The following is a 17,723-nucleotide window of genomic DNA, read 5'->3' on the forward strand; positions in this document are numbered from 1 at the left end:
GGGCTGCTGGGAGCACCGGCCAGCCTGGAACCTAAATTTCGGTCAGTCGGCATGGCCCTGACCATCCCTCCAGAGGCGGACTACGTGCACGGATTCAATAAACTGAACTGAGTTCCGGTCTTCAATAACACCTTGGAGGGGTTTGGGGTTTGTTTTTTCCTTTCCTCTTCCCTGTTCAATCCCTTCCCATCCTCTGAGTCAACATTCAAGGGCCCAAAGCACAGAAGGCCATGAGCCTAGAGCTGCACAATATTCCATCCCATGCTCGACTAGTGGCTTGCAACAGGGGCCGGACGGGTCACTTGACTCTTCTTGGGTCTGGCTCTCCATCTGTAAAATGGGCAACGTGGCCCTTGAGCCCTCCTCCCCCCTCAGCAACATCACACGGAGTTCATTAAAGATCCTGTTTTATGGTCTTTCCAGGGATAGCAAGCGCTCTCCCGAGGGCTTGAACACACTGTCCAGAGCCAAACGAAGGTGCTTCATTAGAAACCTTCTCTAACTCATGTCCAGCCCTTCACGGCTTCCAGCAGTTTTATTGGCAGGACCGCGCTCACCTGCCCCCCCCCCACACACACACACACAGGTGGGTCAGTCCACCCGCTCAGCTACAGTCAACGGCAGAAACAGAAGCACAACCCAGGTCTTCCAAAGCCCGTTCCCTCTGAGGTAGAGAGAATGGGGGAAAGTGGGTGCGGAAAATTTAAGATCTTTTCAAAATAAGTCTACAGTAAACTGTAGACTTTGCGTGGGCCTACGCCAGTGGTCTTCAATGTTCGCTCTCCACCAGAATTACCTATAAAGCTTCTGAAAAGCAGAGATGCTCTGAACTCCTAAGATTTATGTGTATCTGGGGCAACGAAAGAACCTAAGAGCAATGACCCCCCAGTGGCGGTGAGTGCATTTAGCACCCAGACCGGACCTTGGCTTCTAAATACTGTTGCCCACACCAAAAGGAAACCAGAACCCCTCGGAGAAAGCAAAGTCCAAATGTGGATCTGAGGCATTTTGTGGTTCTAGAAAGCAAGGACATGCTCCAAGTCAAATGGGACCACAATAAAAGGACAAGCGAAGAGACTCCCACTGGCCAAAATTGGGGACGATTTAAACACCAGAAATGAGACATTAATGGATTATATATAATGCACTAAGAAAGAGAATCCACGGAGAGCTCAAAAATAAAGAGTAGCTCTCCTTTACAGAAAAATGCAGCCTCATAAGTACAGCAAGGGCACATTAAAGACGCTGCAGTTCCCAGCAGGTAATAAGCAAGGATTGTGAATGGATTCCAAGGCGTTAATGGCTTTTAGGAAACCAGATCATCACAAAGTATTGTCCCACAAATAAGTGATTACAAGAGGAAAAAAAAAATACACCTTTGGAGAGACGGGGCAGTCACCACCTCAACCAAATCGTCACGCGTATCGTATCGGTAACGAATCACCCGACACCGTGCACCTGTGGTGAGCAGTGGACATCATTTGTGTGGAGCTGTCATCAAAAAATGTTGAAGATCCATTCCTCCGCAATCCGGTCATGTGACAATGACGACAAACCCGGACTGTGCGGCACTATCCAGGACAATCGGCCCAGCTAGACTTTTCAATAAGATCAACGTCATGCAAAACAGCAACAAAAAAACCAGGAGGTCTGTTGTAAAACTAGACTTAAGAGAAACAACCAAAGGTAACATGTGGACCTTCATTCGATCCTGGATCAAACGTTAAAAGGCTATCAGATTTTAGAAGTTGGGCAAGACAGAGAAGTAACAACCATACGCAAGATTAGGGAATTGTTCACTTTCTTAGGTGTGAAGATGTTGCAGTTGTACAGAAGAATCTTTATTAGCAGATGCATACACCATCTAGGAGTAAAGGGTCACAATGTCTGTGCCTAACTTCCAAGTGTTCAGTAAAATCAGCATCTATTCAGAAAGATAGATGTAGCAAAACATTCACAGTTGGTGAATCTAAGCAGAAGATCTATGGGTTGTCATCAAACTTTTCTTTCCACTTTTCTATGGCGTGGAAATTATTTTTTAACGTTTTTTTTTCTTTTAATTAAGCTAAACCATGGGACTCAAACTCATGACCCCGAGACCAAGAGTCACACACTCTACCGACGGAGCCAGCCAGGTGCCCCTGAAATTGTTTTTAATAGAATAATAATGAGCCATTAGCCGTAATTTTAACTGAGTTAGCATCCTCAGGGTTGGGGCTCAGGAATCTTATGTTTCAAAAGTTTATCCAGGTGATCCAGACACATAGCTAGAGAAGAGAACCACTAGTCCAAGTCTTCATATCTGCTACCATGTCTGCAGCTAGAGAAAAGTGAGGAGAAGAAATGCTCTAATTCTCTCAGAATGAGCTCAGGGGGTGGCTGAGCCTCTTTCCTGACAATTCCATCAGCCAATTACCTCACACTGCCTCAATGGCCTCTGAGGGTCTTAGGATTTATTTCCTATGGAGGTAGGAAGGTCTTAGTCCCTCCTTGGACAGCCTTGGCTGCTGGAAGAAACCAATACACTTGACCTTTCCAGGAACACACACGTCAGGGCACTGCAAGAGCTAGAAGAACAGGAGCAGGAGGCAAGCCAAGGAACTTGTTCAGGGGAAACCTACCAGGTGAAGGGTCCAGCGTTTTACCAGGAGTCTTTAACACTGAACACAGAGGGTTCACCGGGGGCGTAGAGAAGGAGCAATGTATTGAGTGACTGTTACATACCCGGGTCAGATGCCATTACTAATCGCCTTGGCTTGGCCACACATGGGCATATGCCGCCCTCCAAAGCGATGTGCTCAATGTCTAAGAAATCTAAGAAAGAGGAGAGCTAGGTTGATTATGGCACAACTTACACATATGCAGGAGATTTTTACTAAAGAGCAGAGAAGGTCAGGTCTATACACAGCCACTGTGAGTTATTTTTATTGAAGAGGAAAAAAAGGTTTCCACTAGAAAAGCTATTAATATATCCTTTATGTGATTATACCACTCAGAGGAAGGGATGGAGGTAGAGAGGCCTCAAATTGTGAAAGATAATGACTGCGAGCTTGAAGACAGAATCTTCTTCCCGGGACAGGGGAGGGGCCTACACTCGGGCTTCCCAGGTGCCACGTGGGCAGGAAAGATCAGGAAGAGATCCACCTGGGACACGGAGAGGCAGAGCACTGCCCATCACGCTACCATGGTGTTGCCCCTGTCCCCAGGCCCCACTCACTTTTGGCAGTGGAAGCCCTCCCTCCTGGCTGAGCCACAATCACTCAGCCAGACAATCCTTTGAAGAGCTAGCTTGGCTTCCTAAACAGCCAGTCCAGGGTCCTGGGCAGCCAGTCCTTCAGGGCTTTTAAGGACTCAAGGCCAGCACTTCTATAGACCACCCTCAGCCCAAAGCCCAGAGCAATGGCCATCAATACACCACCAGCCACTCCACCGACAACTCCTATTCCCAAGGCTACAGCCACCTTCTTCTTCCACCGTGGGCGGTGAGGCTCGGACTGGTTGTCTAGATTCACTTCTAGGCCCTTATCAACTAACTTCTGATTCTCGGTAAGGGACTGATGGAAATTCAGGTTCACCAAGTCAGGGGGAAGGACCCGCAGCCCAAAATAGAGTCTCTTGACAGGTCTCAAGTTTTTTAACAGCTGCACATCACACCGGTATGTCCCAGAGTCGTACTCCTGAACAGAGGGAAACCTCACAAAGTAGGTACTGGCTCGGAAGGGTTTGAAGATCTCATCATCAGTAGAGATGATACCCCGAGCAAGTCTCCAGGTGAACCGGAATGCTTCCTGCCCAATCTCCAGGATGTCTGAACTCAGACAGCTGAGCTCAAATCCCTTCCCTTTGGGAATGGTGAAATGGAGCATTCCACAGATCCAGTTGGTCAGACATTCCAAGCGCTGAGATTTACACTCTCTTCTCACACCGTCAGGGCCCACCTCGCAGACTGTCTCTTCCTTGTAGCCAAGGCCACAGGTGACAGTACAGGTTGTGGCATTGACAACGACCTTCCCCACGGCTTCTTGCAGCTTCTTAGGGATGGCCAGTGTTTTTGGCAAAGCCACCACCAAAGGCAGAGAGAAGGCTAACACCAGGCTCCCAAGGATGAGACCAGCAGCTGAAATCTTCATGTCTCGGTGGGCATCTCATCACCGTCAGCCAGCACCCCGCAGAGTTCCAAGTGAATCCTCTATGATATCACAGCTTACTTCCTTTGACACGAGATAGCGTTCAACGTCACAAGACAGGGCGCAGCACCCACTGTCGGCGAAACACTGCAACTCAATAAACACAAGTCCAGTCCTCACGAAGAGGAGAGGCCACGAGGCAGGAAAAAAAGTCCCAACTTCGCTGCTTTACTTGCTCTTGTTAGTGACTATTTCACGAGTCTCCAATCTTCTCAGGCCCTTGTAATGAATTTCAATCCACCCTCTCGGGAAGAGACTTCAGGAGCTGAAGTGAATTTCCAAATGACGTCAAATGCGTAGTGAAGCTACATTCTTCCTTACCCCTGCTCCTCGTCTCCAAGGTGTGGGATCCAAATTAACGAGCTTCAAAACCTCAGTTAAATCGGACCAAGTAAGAGATCAAATACCAAGTCAAAAAAAAAAAAAAATTATGTTGCATTAAGTTATTATTGATTTTAAAGTCTCCTAAACCTTCTGTAAAAAAAAAGGATTAAGAACTCTGGACTGGGATGCAGCTGACTGACCCTTCCTCAATTTCGATTTCTATTTGCTCCTTTGTAAATTAAGACCTCCTTGCCGACTTCAGGAAGGTCACCTTGGGCATCAAATGATAAACTGTACACGCAAACACTTTGTAAAGTGCGAAACACTGTTCACGTGTAAGAAATTTTAAATAGAAATGAGAATTCATGGGGACGCCCGGGGGGCTCAGTCAGTTAAGCTTCCAATTTTAGCTCAGGTCACGATCTCGCGGTCCGTGAGTTCGAGCCCCGTGTCGGGCTCTGTGCTGACAGCTCAGAGCCTGGAACCTGCTTCAGATTCTGTGTCTCCCTCTCTCTCTGCCCCTCCCCTGCTTGTGCTCGGTCTCTCAAAAAAAAAAAAAAAAAAACAACCAACATTAAAAAAAATAAAAAAGAAAAGAAAGAAATGAGAATTCATGAAGACAAGGACCAAGCCACCCTTTGAGAATCCAAATGTTTATCAGCAAGGGCAGGGGGAGGGGAGGGGAGGGTGGAATATGCCCAGTATGGCTCCTCTCCCCCATTCTACCATGCTTCCTTCCCAAGGGCACTGAAGGTGTCTTCTAGGGAAGAAGACACCTAATCCTGCCTGCTTCTTGGCCTACTCCCTTTACAGACCAGAGGAGCTCATCATTCACTCAGGTCAAGGTTGCTATGAAACAGCTATGATGTCAAAGACAGGTTCTTAGTCACAGGACAGAAAAAATTAGCGGCAGACACTGCTAAAATTTGACAATTTGACAATGATTCAAATCAAAGACTTAAACTGACTTTATGGGTTTGAAAGCTATTTCGATGAGTTTTATTTAGTCTAGATTTTTTTAGTCTAGTAAAGAGAAATTCAATGGTATTTATGCTTTAAGAAAGATGCCTGGAAGGAGGGAATGCCCTCGCATGCATTTCTGTAACATCCAGAATATCTCCCGGCACTGCGGCCTCTATCAAGCACTCACACACACTTACAGAGTTAAAAAATTTGGAGAGATCATTCCTAGACAATCTTTGCGATTTAATACCAACTCTCTTCTTCAACTGTTTGTTTATAATCTCGTCTAGAGGCCGAACTCCAGACTCCGCGACCACCGCCGTACCCCTCCCAGGTCTGCATCTCCACACAGAAAGATCGAACATCAGCAACAGTAAACTGCATTTTCGGTCATACAAATCAAAGTGGCTGGTGAGTTTCGGAAGCGATCAGTGTCTACAAACAAACATCTACACCTGTTCTTTAATAAACATCCGCTTTTATTTACAAAGCATTAAAGCTTCAGCAAGAAGTACCCAAGGCTAAGTCTCATCTTGTACAAAACTATGGAACATTAAAAAACGAAATGGGGGGAGGGGGAGGAATGACAAAAGAGAAGAGGATATGCATATGTTGTACACACTGAGAAAATCAAACTGGATAGAAAGTTCCAGGAGCTGAAAGAAATTCCAAAGCATAAATAATTATTAGGAACGGCTGCCAGAGACAACCTGACGGGGCTGAAGCTGATTTTCTCAGCAGCCGGCTTAGGAGGTGGACACGGCATAAACGTCCCAGTGCACGAGCAGAGGACACCACGTTACTTCGTCCAGGAAGTGGGGCAGAGCCTTCCGTTGTCACACAGCTTGTGACGGTGCACAGCACACAGAGAAATGGAATGGAAACAAGGTCAACAAAACAAAACACGTGTCTAAAGAGCCACTCGCCAATCTCAACCACCGGTCTGATGTGAAATACAAAATGAAATTCACAAACGTCTGAGGGGGAAAAAGTGGTGGCATCTAAAACTACAGACATTTTGCAATTGACTCAGGGGGCGCTCTTACTTCAACTACTGAATGTTCTGGTTCTAAAAGATGGAGTGGGAGAAAGAGGCTCTTCCTGATGTATGTCTACTCTGATTGCTCTCTTAAAATCCAAAAGATAATCAACTTGTCTGGCCGGCTACAGAAGCACCCAGCGGCTGGTGGAGCTCACAAGCAGCACAGTGCTGACACTCTCCTTTGAGAAAACCACGGAGCTGGCCACCCAGGGTAAGCGCCCCCCGCCGGGCCAGCCAGCCCTCTCCACACCTGGTCTCTGGACTCTGGGTTTACAGAGAATTTCAAACACCTCATGGATGCGTCCATCCAATTTGCTACTTTTTATACAAAGAACAGCAAAAGCAAAAAGCAGAAAGTAAAAAATTTTCTTAAAAAGCTAAGCAACCTTTCACAGAAAGGAAGAGACTGACAACAGGTGGCAGGGAGAAGGAGCGGGAATACAAGAAGGGAGAAACGTAATGACCGATGGGAAGGACGGCTATCCATAGGCAATGATAAAAAAAAATTTTTTTCTCCTTGATCTTTGATTTGAACTATGTTGTCACTGCTGCTTTGATTTCGGACGGTCTGACTTTAGTCGTTTGCATAGATCCCCCACCCCAATAAAAACGCAGCTTGCTGAGAGACCCCTTGGTCTGTTCCCCTCTCCGTAAGCCAGTGCAGGCGAAGCAGTGTGAACTACGGATGATTCTTTGCTGCAGATGGATGAGACTAGCTATTTTCAAAAACCATGATTAATGAGAATGAACCACCACTGGAGGAAACCATGCAATGCCAGGAAAACAAAGAAAAGCCTTGACCCTCTTCCAGCCCAGCTTCTTGAGCAAAATGGGGTATGTTAAGAAGAGGGGGCCTTTCTTATCTTTCTTCCCTTTCTGAAAACGAACTCTTTCAAGCACTTTCTTTTCTGCCCCTCCCCTGTACGCAAAATGGAAATAGAGGAGGTATCTGGCGAGAGAGGGAGTTTAAAAATGGAAGACAGAATATGCAACAGAAGTTTTTCTAGGACACCGGCTGCAAAACTTCAGATAAGAATAAGTCACTCGAGGACATGCATGGAGGATGAAAGGCTAACAGGAGACAGGAAATGTCAGGTCAAAATGATCCTGGGTACAACAGTTAGAGGAGCAACACTGGTCTCTTTTGTCCAGCAACAGAACTAAGCATTGAAGCTTGAATGAGTCAAAACTCCTGCTTGATATCTTCACGAATCCTCATTCCTGAGAGCCTATTTGGACTTCTGCTTGGAAGGGAAGGGCCGTATACTCTTCTTCCATAATTCACTTCTTCATTCAAACATACGATTCGCTCCTTCCACCTCCTGGGTCGGAGGTAGAGGCCTTTGTGTTAAATTAAAGTCAATCTCAAATGACTGACCACACTGTCCAGAGGCCACATGATGGCAAAGTGGGGGGAGAACGAAGAACTTCAAGGGTCTTCATAACAGTTCTGAGATTGCTCCCCCTGCTAAAGAGATCAGACACAAAAAGATTTCTTTTAGCATCAACTTCGCCCGGTAGCCTACAAGCACATAAGTACTGACGGATGCTGGATGATGGCTGACACGCACACGTGGGCTAAGAATTCCCCCTTTAAGTGAAAACCGACTCCGAATCGCATTTACCCTTTACTGAAGCAACAAAAAATCCAAATCCCAAACCCCCACCCCAATACTTTCCTCAGCACTGCCCCAAAGGGGAATAAAAGCAAAATGATCAGAGTTCTACACATTTGCTAAGCTGCTAACCGTTCTCTAACCTGGTTAAGCAAATGCTTTACAATCCAAAAAGCGCAGTAAGTAGAGGAAAGGAAATTCTAGGGTGCTACACCTTTTAATCTTTCCTATATTAATCAGTCACTAAGTGGTTAACAATGAGCAACAGACCGTTGTTCAAGCACCCCTGTTCCTTGACTGACATTCTCATCACCTTAGAACCCAATATGGTGAAATGTGAATGAAACTTACTGTCGGCATTTCTATGCACCAACAACTGATCAATAAATAAAATCCTGAATAGTAAAATCAAACGAACACTTCCCTGATTATTCCATTATTCCATAGAAGCTGTTCAACCTCTGAGGGACATCCTTAAATGGGCTGCTGTGAAATATTAACTAGGAAGTGTAAGAAGAGAACAAGGTGAAGAAAATCCTCCCAGATGTCATCTGGAATGGGGGGCGGGGGGAGGACATGCCACTTGAAGGTATAAAATGGTTAAAAAATAATGTCCAAGTTATGAAAGAAAAGTACCCATTTATAAACTTTGCTTTTAACCTGGTCTTTAAAGTAAAAGTTCAAGCACGGATGAAAACCGGCAATAAAAATATAGCCCCAACTGCCTCAGAACAGACGAGCAATTATGCGATATAAACTCTCCTGGATGCTACATTGTTAAAAATCAAATTTAAACTTTATACAGTTCAGTAAGATAAAAAGTTTATCTGGCACTTTTCAGATCTCTCAACATAAAACCGTAAAAACTTCTTGAATTGATTTTTTTTAAAAAAATGCTTGCAGCAGAAGAATGTACTGCGCAGGACTCAATACCATGCCTTTATCACATTAAGGCCAGCTTCACTGATTGTTCCCATAGGTACCCTGACCAATCTACTTTTAGCCATTTAAAAACGAACACAGCATTAACATTTTAAGCCTTAATCACGACAGGAAAAACTGGTTTGATCATAAATCAATAGTATTAATAATGGGCACTCCAGATGACTAATGAGGTACATTACACTGATTATCTGAGGTCAGTTAATGTTTCTGTATCGTCCTCATTTATGTGGACAGACCAAAAAAAAAAAAAAAAACAGGGCGCCTGGGTGGCTCAGTCGGTTGAATGTCCGACTTCGGCTCAGGTCATGATCTCGCAGTCCGTGAGTTCGAGCCCCGTGTCGGGCTCTGTGCTGACAGCTCAGGGCCTGAAGCCTGCCTCAGATTCTGTGTCTCCCTCTCTCTTTCTCTCTGCCCCTCCCCTGCTCATGCGCGCGTGCACTCTCTATGTCAAAAATAAATAAAAACATTAAAAAAAAAAAGCCACACACAAAGGCTTGTTGAGGTATCAGGTAACAACCCAAAACCACAGCAAGCAATAATACTATGAGCAAGATAAAATAGAGAAACAGTACAAGAGAAGAGCTCCAGGCTATTTAAAAACCTGCCCCAAGGATCTGTATTATTTTGCTGCAACATAAAGGAATCGCCAAGAACAGAAAATTCACAGAAACTGAGCTCAGGATGAACAGCTGTCACCGTACCTCCCAGTGTCAGCCAAAGCCAAGGCAGTCTAAGAAAAACTGGATATTAACTTTCAAACGTTACCTTAGTCCACTAATAAGATCACAAAGAATAAGAAAGAATATCCAAGTAGCTGTATGATTTTAGCAGGAGTTCATATATCAGCCTTTGAAAGACTGATCATTTAAAAAAAAGAGAAGAGGTGGGATAGGGAGTCTGGGTGGCTCAGTTGGTTAAGCGTCTGACTCTTAACTTTGGCTCATGTCATGATCTCACGGTTCCGGAGATAGAGCCTCGTATCAGGCTCTGCACTGACAGTGACGAGTCTGCTTGGGATTCTCCCTCTCTCTCAAAAATAAGTAAATAAACCTTAAAAGAGAGAGAGACGAAGTGGGAAAAAAACCTCACTCCCTACCAAGCATTCAAAACAATCGGATTCAGGAGGTGGCTCAGAGGTCTGGGACAGCAGTGTGGCCACACGCAGGGAAATCGACATGGTGCCCGTGTGCCCCCAGAAGCAGCGCCTATGCTCGCTTTGGCCTTCGCCACCCCCACGAGACCCAGGTACATACCAACTTCTTCATGCCCACCATTACAAGAGGCCTTTAGACCATGTGTGCGACGTGCCACAACTCTGTCACACTTGGCTACTGATTCTGTTTACTGCTGAGAAGCCCTAGTTCTTGGGCAGTCTCTGAGCAGTCACACAGCAACAAGGACCCTGGTGGTTCTGCTCAATCTCAAGTTTCTGTTCTGAGGGCTGTACTCTGGAGAGAATCTAATAAGGTAATTTAGGGGAATCACAGAGGTGGCGTCGACGATGTGGATCTGGCCTTTCCAAAAAGTCCAAAGCTCACTCAGGGCTACCATCACTAAGTAAGCTTCGCTGACGGGTCCTCATTCATCACGGAAGGCATGTCTTCACGGATGTGGGTCCACTGAAGCTATTTAACACCAATGAGCTGTTTGACAGGGAAGAATTTTCTGTAGGCCCAAGTTCGAGATGGCCAGATCATTCCTATACAGGTCTATGTGTCTCCTAATCGTCCCTCAAAATGCATAATCTCTTGTTGCAACACACAACAGGCTATCAGCCTTATCAGGACCAGTTAGGGCTTATCGAATAGCTTCATCAGTATCTGGTCAACTGCACATTTTAACAAACAGTGGCCATTTATCTACCTTGAGCAGCAACACAGCCTGCACCTGTAATCCTTTCAAACAATTTGGCTCTGATGCAAAAGTAGGGCACTGGGGGAGAGGGGAGATCCGCAAAGCTTGGCTCTGCAAATACAATCCTCCCAATGAATTGATTTTTGAAGACGCTTCAACCTCAGGCATCTGGATCAGGTTTCGTATCTTAGTATCTCCTGAAAATCTACAATGACCGCACATCGCTTTTTACGGAACATCTCTGAGGCGCGGAAGAACACAAAACTCGAATGCCAAAGAGGTTTTACCTCAGAATCCCACACAAAAGATCCAACAGGCTGTCCTGAAACTCAAGAGGCCTAATGGAGTTGTCCCCATTCTCCCCCAGATGCACAGCCTCCATAAAGACCCAAACCACACCGCAGCCAGTCTGTGAATTTGGATGCAGCCTTCTGAGGAAGTCTTGGGAGCAAACCACAATGGCCGCCTTTGAGGTTTTCTAAATCCTGCTCCTCAGCATTCTCTGGTTTCATCTGGCCATTGCGGTTTGGGAGATTTCCATTCAGGAAAAAGTCAAGGAACGGGGCCAGAGAAGAAAGGCGAAAACGGGAGGAAGGAAGTGTAGTTTACGCGGGGAAGTGTGAGCTGCACAGTCATGAGAGGCTGGTGCAGTGTTTGCATCATCTGAGCAACTGTTCTGTCTGCGTGATGTCAAAAGACCTATCATCCCCCTGGCGTGGAAGTCCCCTCTAGTCCTTCTAAAGGATAAAGCTGTAATGGGGCACCTGGGTGGCTCAGACAGTTGAGCGTCCGACTCGGGCTCAGGTCATGATCTCGAGGTTCACGAGTTCGAGCCCCACATCGGGCTCGGTGCTGACAGCTCGGAGCCTGGAGCCCGCTTCGGATTCTGTGTCTCCCTCTCTCTCTGCCCCTCCCCCGTTCACACTCTTGTCTCTCTCTCAAAAATAAATAAACATAAAAAAAAAATTTTAAGGATGAAGCTGTTAGAACAGATGCCTCTATTTAAGGCTGATCAACTCGAGCACCTACTAAAAATAATGTAGAAAATAAAAGTCCGGTTTACAGCCCCCCGCTATTCCAAGATACAAGTTCTAGCCTTTAATGAGGTCACTACCTTATTTAACCTTGTCAGCACAGTGAGTAGGAATTAACTTCTAATAGGCTCTAGATAATGGTATCCATTCTTGCCAGGAGCTTCGAAACACTAACTTCTACTGAAGCATGTATTACACACATACTTGAAAATGTCATTGCAAACCGTATTCAGTATTTTGAGAAGTTTTGAGAATTTTAGGAAATAAAAATGGCTGAGCAAACTTTTCGACATTTGAGTTTGACTCTCGTTTAGACATTTTTCAAGTACATCTGAGAAACAACACTGCTATTGTACTCTGTGCTGTAAAATCTAACAGTGGTTCACGGGGTCTGTGACAGAAACCCAACTGAAGAAAGGCCAGGGATATTTACCTAACTGCTAGTGATCAGATCAACTATAATTAAAAGTGGAAATCACTGAATTATAGAAAGGGAAATGTGAATTTTCAAAAACTTTTAAGTGGTTTATTTGCCATACACTGACTATTAAAAAGCAAATGATTAATTACTGGCAGGTTTTGAAGAAGCTAGGAGACTATGTCCTAGCGTATTTCAATTAACTCCGTATGTCTGGCCACATTTTACATCAGCCTCAAGCATTTCAGCTCGTTAGGCCAGAGAAATCTATTTAAAGGTAAACCGTGTTTCTCTGTAGTGGCCACAGCTTGTACGAGAACTAGGCTATAGAAGGATCGTTTGTATTTACATGAATCAATTACTGGCCTGCAATCTTTGTTGGCAATGGCCATGAAACTCGTCCCGGCTATTTTAAAACACATACAGAGAGAGCCTTCAGTGGACTGAATGTAGAGGTGGTAACTGATCCCCAGTGAACAACATAAATAGCGCTGTTGGGGAAACAATGCTGCTGTCGGTGCCACGCGTTGGCTGTGAAAACGGAACATCTAAATCTAGCGCGTGAGGCGGAATACTCAAAGTGAGTAATTGAGTCTGCTTCAGCTTCTCTACGGAAGAGAACTCACGTTCATCGCGATCAACTGACTGAAGGAAGGTGTACCTCAAACAAGGAACTCTGTTCCACGTTGTAGTAGCGTGTCACGCCAGCACAGCTGGGGTCACACGCTGGAGTTAAAATTTTAAAGCCAGAGGATGGGGCGGGTGCCTGACGCACCAGACAGTTAAGCGGCTGACTTCGGCTCAGGTCATGATCTCGCGGTTTGTGAGTTCGAGCCCCGCGTCGGGCTCTGTGCGGACAGCTCGGAGCCTGGAGCCCGCTTCGGATTCTGTGTCTCCCTCTCCCTCTGCCTCTCCCCCACTCACCCTCTGTCTCTGTCTCTCAAAAAATGAATAAACGTTAAAAAAACAATTTTTTTTTTAATTTTTAAGCCTGAGGAATAAAATCTGAATACAACCACTGACACTTTTTCAGCCCTGCCTCTGAGTCTCCTGACCTAGCCACAGGGAATCTAGACCACTGCCCGCACTAAGGCGATGCTCATACATACGTTTTCCAAAACCCAGTCATGTCTGAATAGAAATGGACTCTAATTTGATTACTATTTTCCAAACAAGAGACCATTTGGCCTGCATTCACAAGTATTTGACAGGAAATTAAGATTGTTCTCCATCCCCCCAAAAATTTCCTCCCTCAAGCAAAGTGAGAAAACTCAGTATAAGTTTCAAAGGCTTAGGAGTTAAGAAGCTACACAGATATGGTTGCGGTCTTTTGTGGTAATCTCATCCTATTTGGAAAACCATCTCCCCTTCTTCCTCAACATGATGGGACTACTGACAGCTTTGTCACTGCTTCTGGACTACGGAGAGAGAGAGAACCCCCACCTCTGGGATGTGAACAGTTTAAAGAAAGACAAAACGCTACAAACAGCTAGGGCTGCATAAAGCAAGCTTTATACACTTCTGGTTATCTGTCTGGCTCTTTCATTTCAGGCAAAACAAAACAAAAACCTGGAAGCAAACACAGGCAAAGAAATGAATTAAACCAGGGGTTCTTACCCTTTCGGGGCTCACGGATTCCTACAGGAATCTGATGAAAGCTATGGGCATCTTTCCCACAAAAATATTCACACGATATTTTACATATAATATCAGGGGAATACAGATCCCCTGAAACCTATTTACAGACCCAAGGTTAAGAGCCACTGAATTAAGCCAAATCTGGTTTTGCCTGCCCTTGGCAGCAGCCTGAAACTCAGAGAATGTCTGCCACTGGGAAAAGGAGAGAAGGAGGGAAAGAACGCTGCAGTTAAACGGAGTCAGGGGCTGTACAAAGCAAGGCCACGAAGCAAGCCAGACAGCGCTCCCAGTGTGTCCTTACCTGTCAACGGCTGGCTGAGCTCCGCCTGCACTTTACCCTTCGCTGATCCTTCCAGAGGTAAACCTCTGTCCCCTTTGTAGAGTTTCGGTTTAAATGGAGAATCTTTCTCTTTACCTTTTGATCCTTTAGGCCGGCCTGCTTGCTTCTTCTTGGATTTGCCATCCCCCTTCACACCCAGTAGTGGATGGACTTCTGTAAAAGGACAGAGAGGCACGGAAAGGGATCCACACGCCGCCCATCCCAGCACCCCAACCAGACACGCGCCGCACGCTGTGACTACCCGGGAGCAAAGAGTGTTGCTCTCGGGTCCCAGATCCATTAATACAAGGAGGAAAGTTTGCTCTCACTGATTCTAAAACTACAGAAGAGTGTGGCCGCTAAATGGGAAATAGTTGCCTGACCAAAGAGCACAGATGGCCTGTATGGTTCATCCCATGGCAGCTCTACACCAGCAAGGTAGCTGAAAAACACACTGACGACATATCGCATGCGCCAGGCCAGGGATGCACACGGGCACACCGGCATGTGAGAGCGGAAGGGGAACTGGACTTCGGAACCAGACAGACCAGGGCAACGATACTGACTACGCCACTGCCCGAGACCTTGGGCAAGCCCCTTGACCTCTCAAAGCCTAAAGTTTCTCCTTTGTAAAGCAGAAACAGTGAAACAACTTGCAGAGTTGATGCACAACTCAGCAGTGATCAACAAACACCACACTGCCTGGAGCAAGCAGGCATACTCCACCCTAGGGAGACGCACGGCTGCACAAGTCACTCGTGTGTGCTTAGCTAGAAGAGAACGGATGGCATTCGGGAGTAAACACACGCACGCACCGTCCAACCTATCCCCCGTCCTATCCCACGAGGCGATGATAAAGGCTTCCGGAGTCCGACTGCAAAGGTAGGCAGGAAGAATGCAAAGGTTATCCAGGCCTGACTAGTACTTTACCACCTAGTGACACCACTCCACAGGGAAAAAGAAGAATGGTGTAATGAAGCACTCTGAGCCAGATGTCAGGAGATGGAAAGCTGTCACTTAGGCCAAGTACTAGAAGGCATAATTTCTCTGATTTAAAAGAGAAGCAAAAGAAGATGAAATCATTACCAAGCTGGAAGGCGCGATTAAAAAGAAAAAGAAAGGAAAGAAAAGAAAAGAGAAAGACTCATGGGAAATTTCCTTCAAGGTAAAATCCCTCAAATAGGAAATGACCAGACTGCGCTGGAGAGGAAACAGTGATGTCTGTTCGGCAACAGGGGCAAGACGCAGCTCTTACCATCATTGGGTACTCCTTGAAGTTCTATATTGGTTGTTTTGGGTTTCTTCTTAGGTGGCTGGGACCCATCTGCTGAAGACTGCCTCTTCTTCTCTGAACTAGCCCCTTCATCCATCAGGGAGGTTTGGACCGCATCCGGTGGGGGGCCATAAGGATTTTCTTCTGGATCTTCTACCTCAGGGGCAATGGGTAAATATAATAGAGCCTTTGAATCTTCCAGCTCTTCATCACTATTTGGAACAGGATCAGCCAAGGGATTGGAAAAAAGAGGAGACAGTTGCTTAAACCATGAACCCTTCCTCTAGGGCAGAATCACCTATATTAACCATAAGCAACAGGTATGGATCTAGAACTTTAAGAAAGCCAAGATGAGTTAAGGGAAATCTGACTATATGATAATAAAATCAGTCGTAAAAATAAACAGCATAAATGAATTATTTCAGTTTTTCTTAAGATTCTCTATCAGGGGAACAGGGATGGGATTTCTTGTACACCAAAGACATTATCATTTTGAACTAACGAACGAAGGCTGACAGAACAGCCAGGAGGAGGGGGAGCAGGAGCAGCAGCAGCCTGAGGTCTCACGTGCAGAGGTGGCTCACCTGCTACAGAAGGCAGCAATAGGGTCCACACTGGTGACATCCACTTCCTCATCCTCTGCAGCATCAGCCCCTGCAGGAGAAAAACACAGTGGAGGTATGAGAAGAAGTATAAAACTGCTTTTTACTTGCAGCCTAATGATATCCATACACTAAAATTCCAGAGAAACAAAGAAAAAACCAAATAGTTCAGTATACTTAATCATTCAACAAATATATGCTGAATTTCCACCCCCATGCCGAGCACTGCTAGGTGCCGCATGTAAATCCTCATTTAACCATGTGCAATTAATCAGGAAACACACACAGAAATGGTAGGAGTGCTGTGGAACCCTAGGAAAAATGAAAAATGCCCATGGAAGCCCTCCGTCAGTGCCTACCACCGAAAGACTCTTGAAACACTGTCAAAACTGTGTGAGCTTGGGGCGCCTGGGTGGCTCAGTCGGTTGGGCGTCCGACTTCAGCTCAGGTCATGATCTCACAGTCTGTGAGTTCAAGCCCTGCGTCGGGCTCTGTGTTGATAGCTCAGAGCCTGGAGCCTGCTTTGGATTCTGTGTCTCCCTCTCTCTCTGCCCCTCCCCTGCTCATGCTCTGTCTCTCTCTGTCTCAAAAATAAATAAAAACACTAAAAAAAACAAAAAACAAAAAACTACATGAGCTTAAAGAAAAAGAGACTGCAGTCAAGAAATCTTACCTGTCTGCTCAGGCTCACTCTTATCTTCATCTTCAATATCAAACTCTGATTCCCTTTCCTCATATTCTACATTTTCATCCAACTCCTTGAAGTCTGGGGCAAATGCACTCCAATTTTCCTACGCCACAGACAAAATACACTACTTAACCACATGAGACAGCAGCAGTCTACGAGCTACAAGTTACTGATATAAGTGAAAGATCAGAGGATGTAAGAGACGCAGAACTCGGAGATCAAACCTGGCAGATAACAAAAATCAGGTATCTGTAAGGTTTTATTATCTTAAGGTATTTCGATCTTAAACATTCTCTTACTAACCAGAGTTCTTCCATAAGAACTGTCATCTTTAATCTTCTTAGGATGAAATGATCAGGTAAAACGTTAACATTTTCTTAGAGGTATGCAAATTACAAAGTAAAGGTACTCAAAATAAAACCGGGAAGTAAAATAGAAACTGAGCTGAAAGTAAGAAGAGCAAAAGAGAACTCTCTCTCAGGTGAGTAACAGAAAAATACAACAGGCTTTCTCCCTGAAAACAGAGCTAGTAAATCAGCTTTGGGCTAAATCTCTCCCACCAAAATAAAGCAAAACTGCATCTATATTTAATTAAGTTACAAGAAGCACATGCAAAAGAAATTAAACAGGTCATTTTTAGCTTACTAACTAAGGTTCTTGGATATAAAAAAAGGGTGTCTAGCTTCAAAGCAATTAAACCAGAAAAAGACTTACTACTTGATTTTGTGCCCAGATAGATACCACTCCACTTGAAATGGATGCTATGATGGGTCGAACAGGATGCCACTAAATTTAAGGAAGGAAAGAAAAATCGGCTCTA

At 45.3% G+C, this 17,723-nt stretch overlaps 2 protein-coding genes across 3 annotated transcripts in view; both read right to left on the minus strand.

The window, feature by feature from the left end:
• Positions 1-2,899: 2,899 nt before the first annotated feature.
• Positions 2,900-4,968, minus strand: TMEM81 (transmembrane protein 81). The gene has a single exon (XM_003999480.4). It carries the CDS (start codon positions 4,128-4,130, stop codon positions 3,285-3,287), a length of 846 nt encoding a protein of 281 aa, XP_003999529.1. The 5' UTR covers positions 4,131-4,968; the 3' UTR covers positions 2,900-3,284.
• Positions 4,969-5,932: 964 nt separating this feature from the next.
• Positions 5,933-17,723, minus strand: part of RBBP5 (RB binding protein 5, histone lysine methyltransferase complex subunit) — a 36,327-nt gene continuing 24,536 nt past the window's right edge. Inside the window, exons 9-14 of one of the 2 annotated variants that reach the window (XM_003999408.6) lie at positions 17,618-17,689; positions 16,889-17,006; positions 16,198-16,267; positions 15,596-15,825; positions 14,437-14,514; positions 5,933-7,984 (exon numbers count right to left, since the gene is read on the minus strand). In XM_003999408.6, coding sequence (XP_003999457.1) covers positions 7,956-7,984; positions 14,437-14,514; positions 15,596-15,825; positions 16,198-16,267; positions 16,889-17,006; positions 17,618-17,689 — 597 coding nt within the window. In that variant the 3' untranslated portion in view covers positions 5,933-7,955. Of the gene's footprint in view, positions 7,985-14,322; positions 14,515-15,595; positions 15,826-16,197; positions 16,268-16,888; positions 17,007-17,617; positions 17,690-17,723 lie in introns of both variants that reach the window. The other variant, XM_003999407.6, reaches the window with a different exon arrangement.

Source organism: Felis catus, chromosome F1 (genome assembly GCF_018350175.1).
Source record: "Felis catus isolate Fca126 chromosome F1, F.catus_Fca126_mat1.0, whole genome shotgun sequence".
NCBI lineage: Eukaryota > Metazoa > Chordata > Mammalia > Carnivora > Felidae > Felis > Felis catus.

Excerpts from the sequence above, each read along its gene's own strand:
- TMEM81 (XM_003999480.4), bottom strand. The coding sequence starts at position 4,130 with ATGAAGATTTCAGCTGCTGGTCTCATCCTTGGGAGCCTGGTGTTAGCC.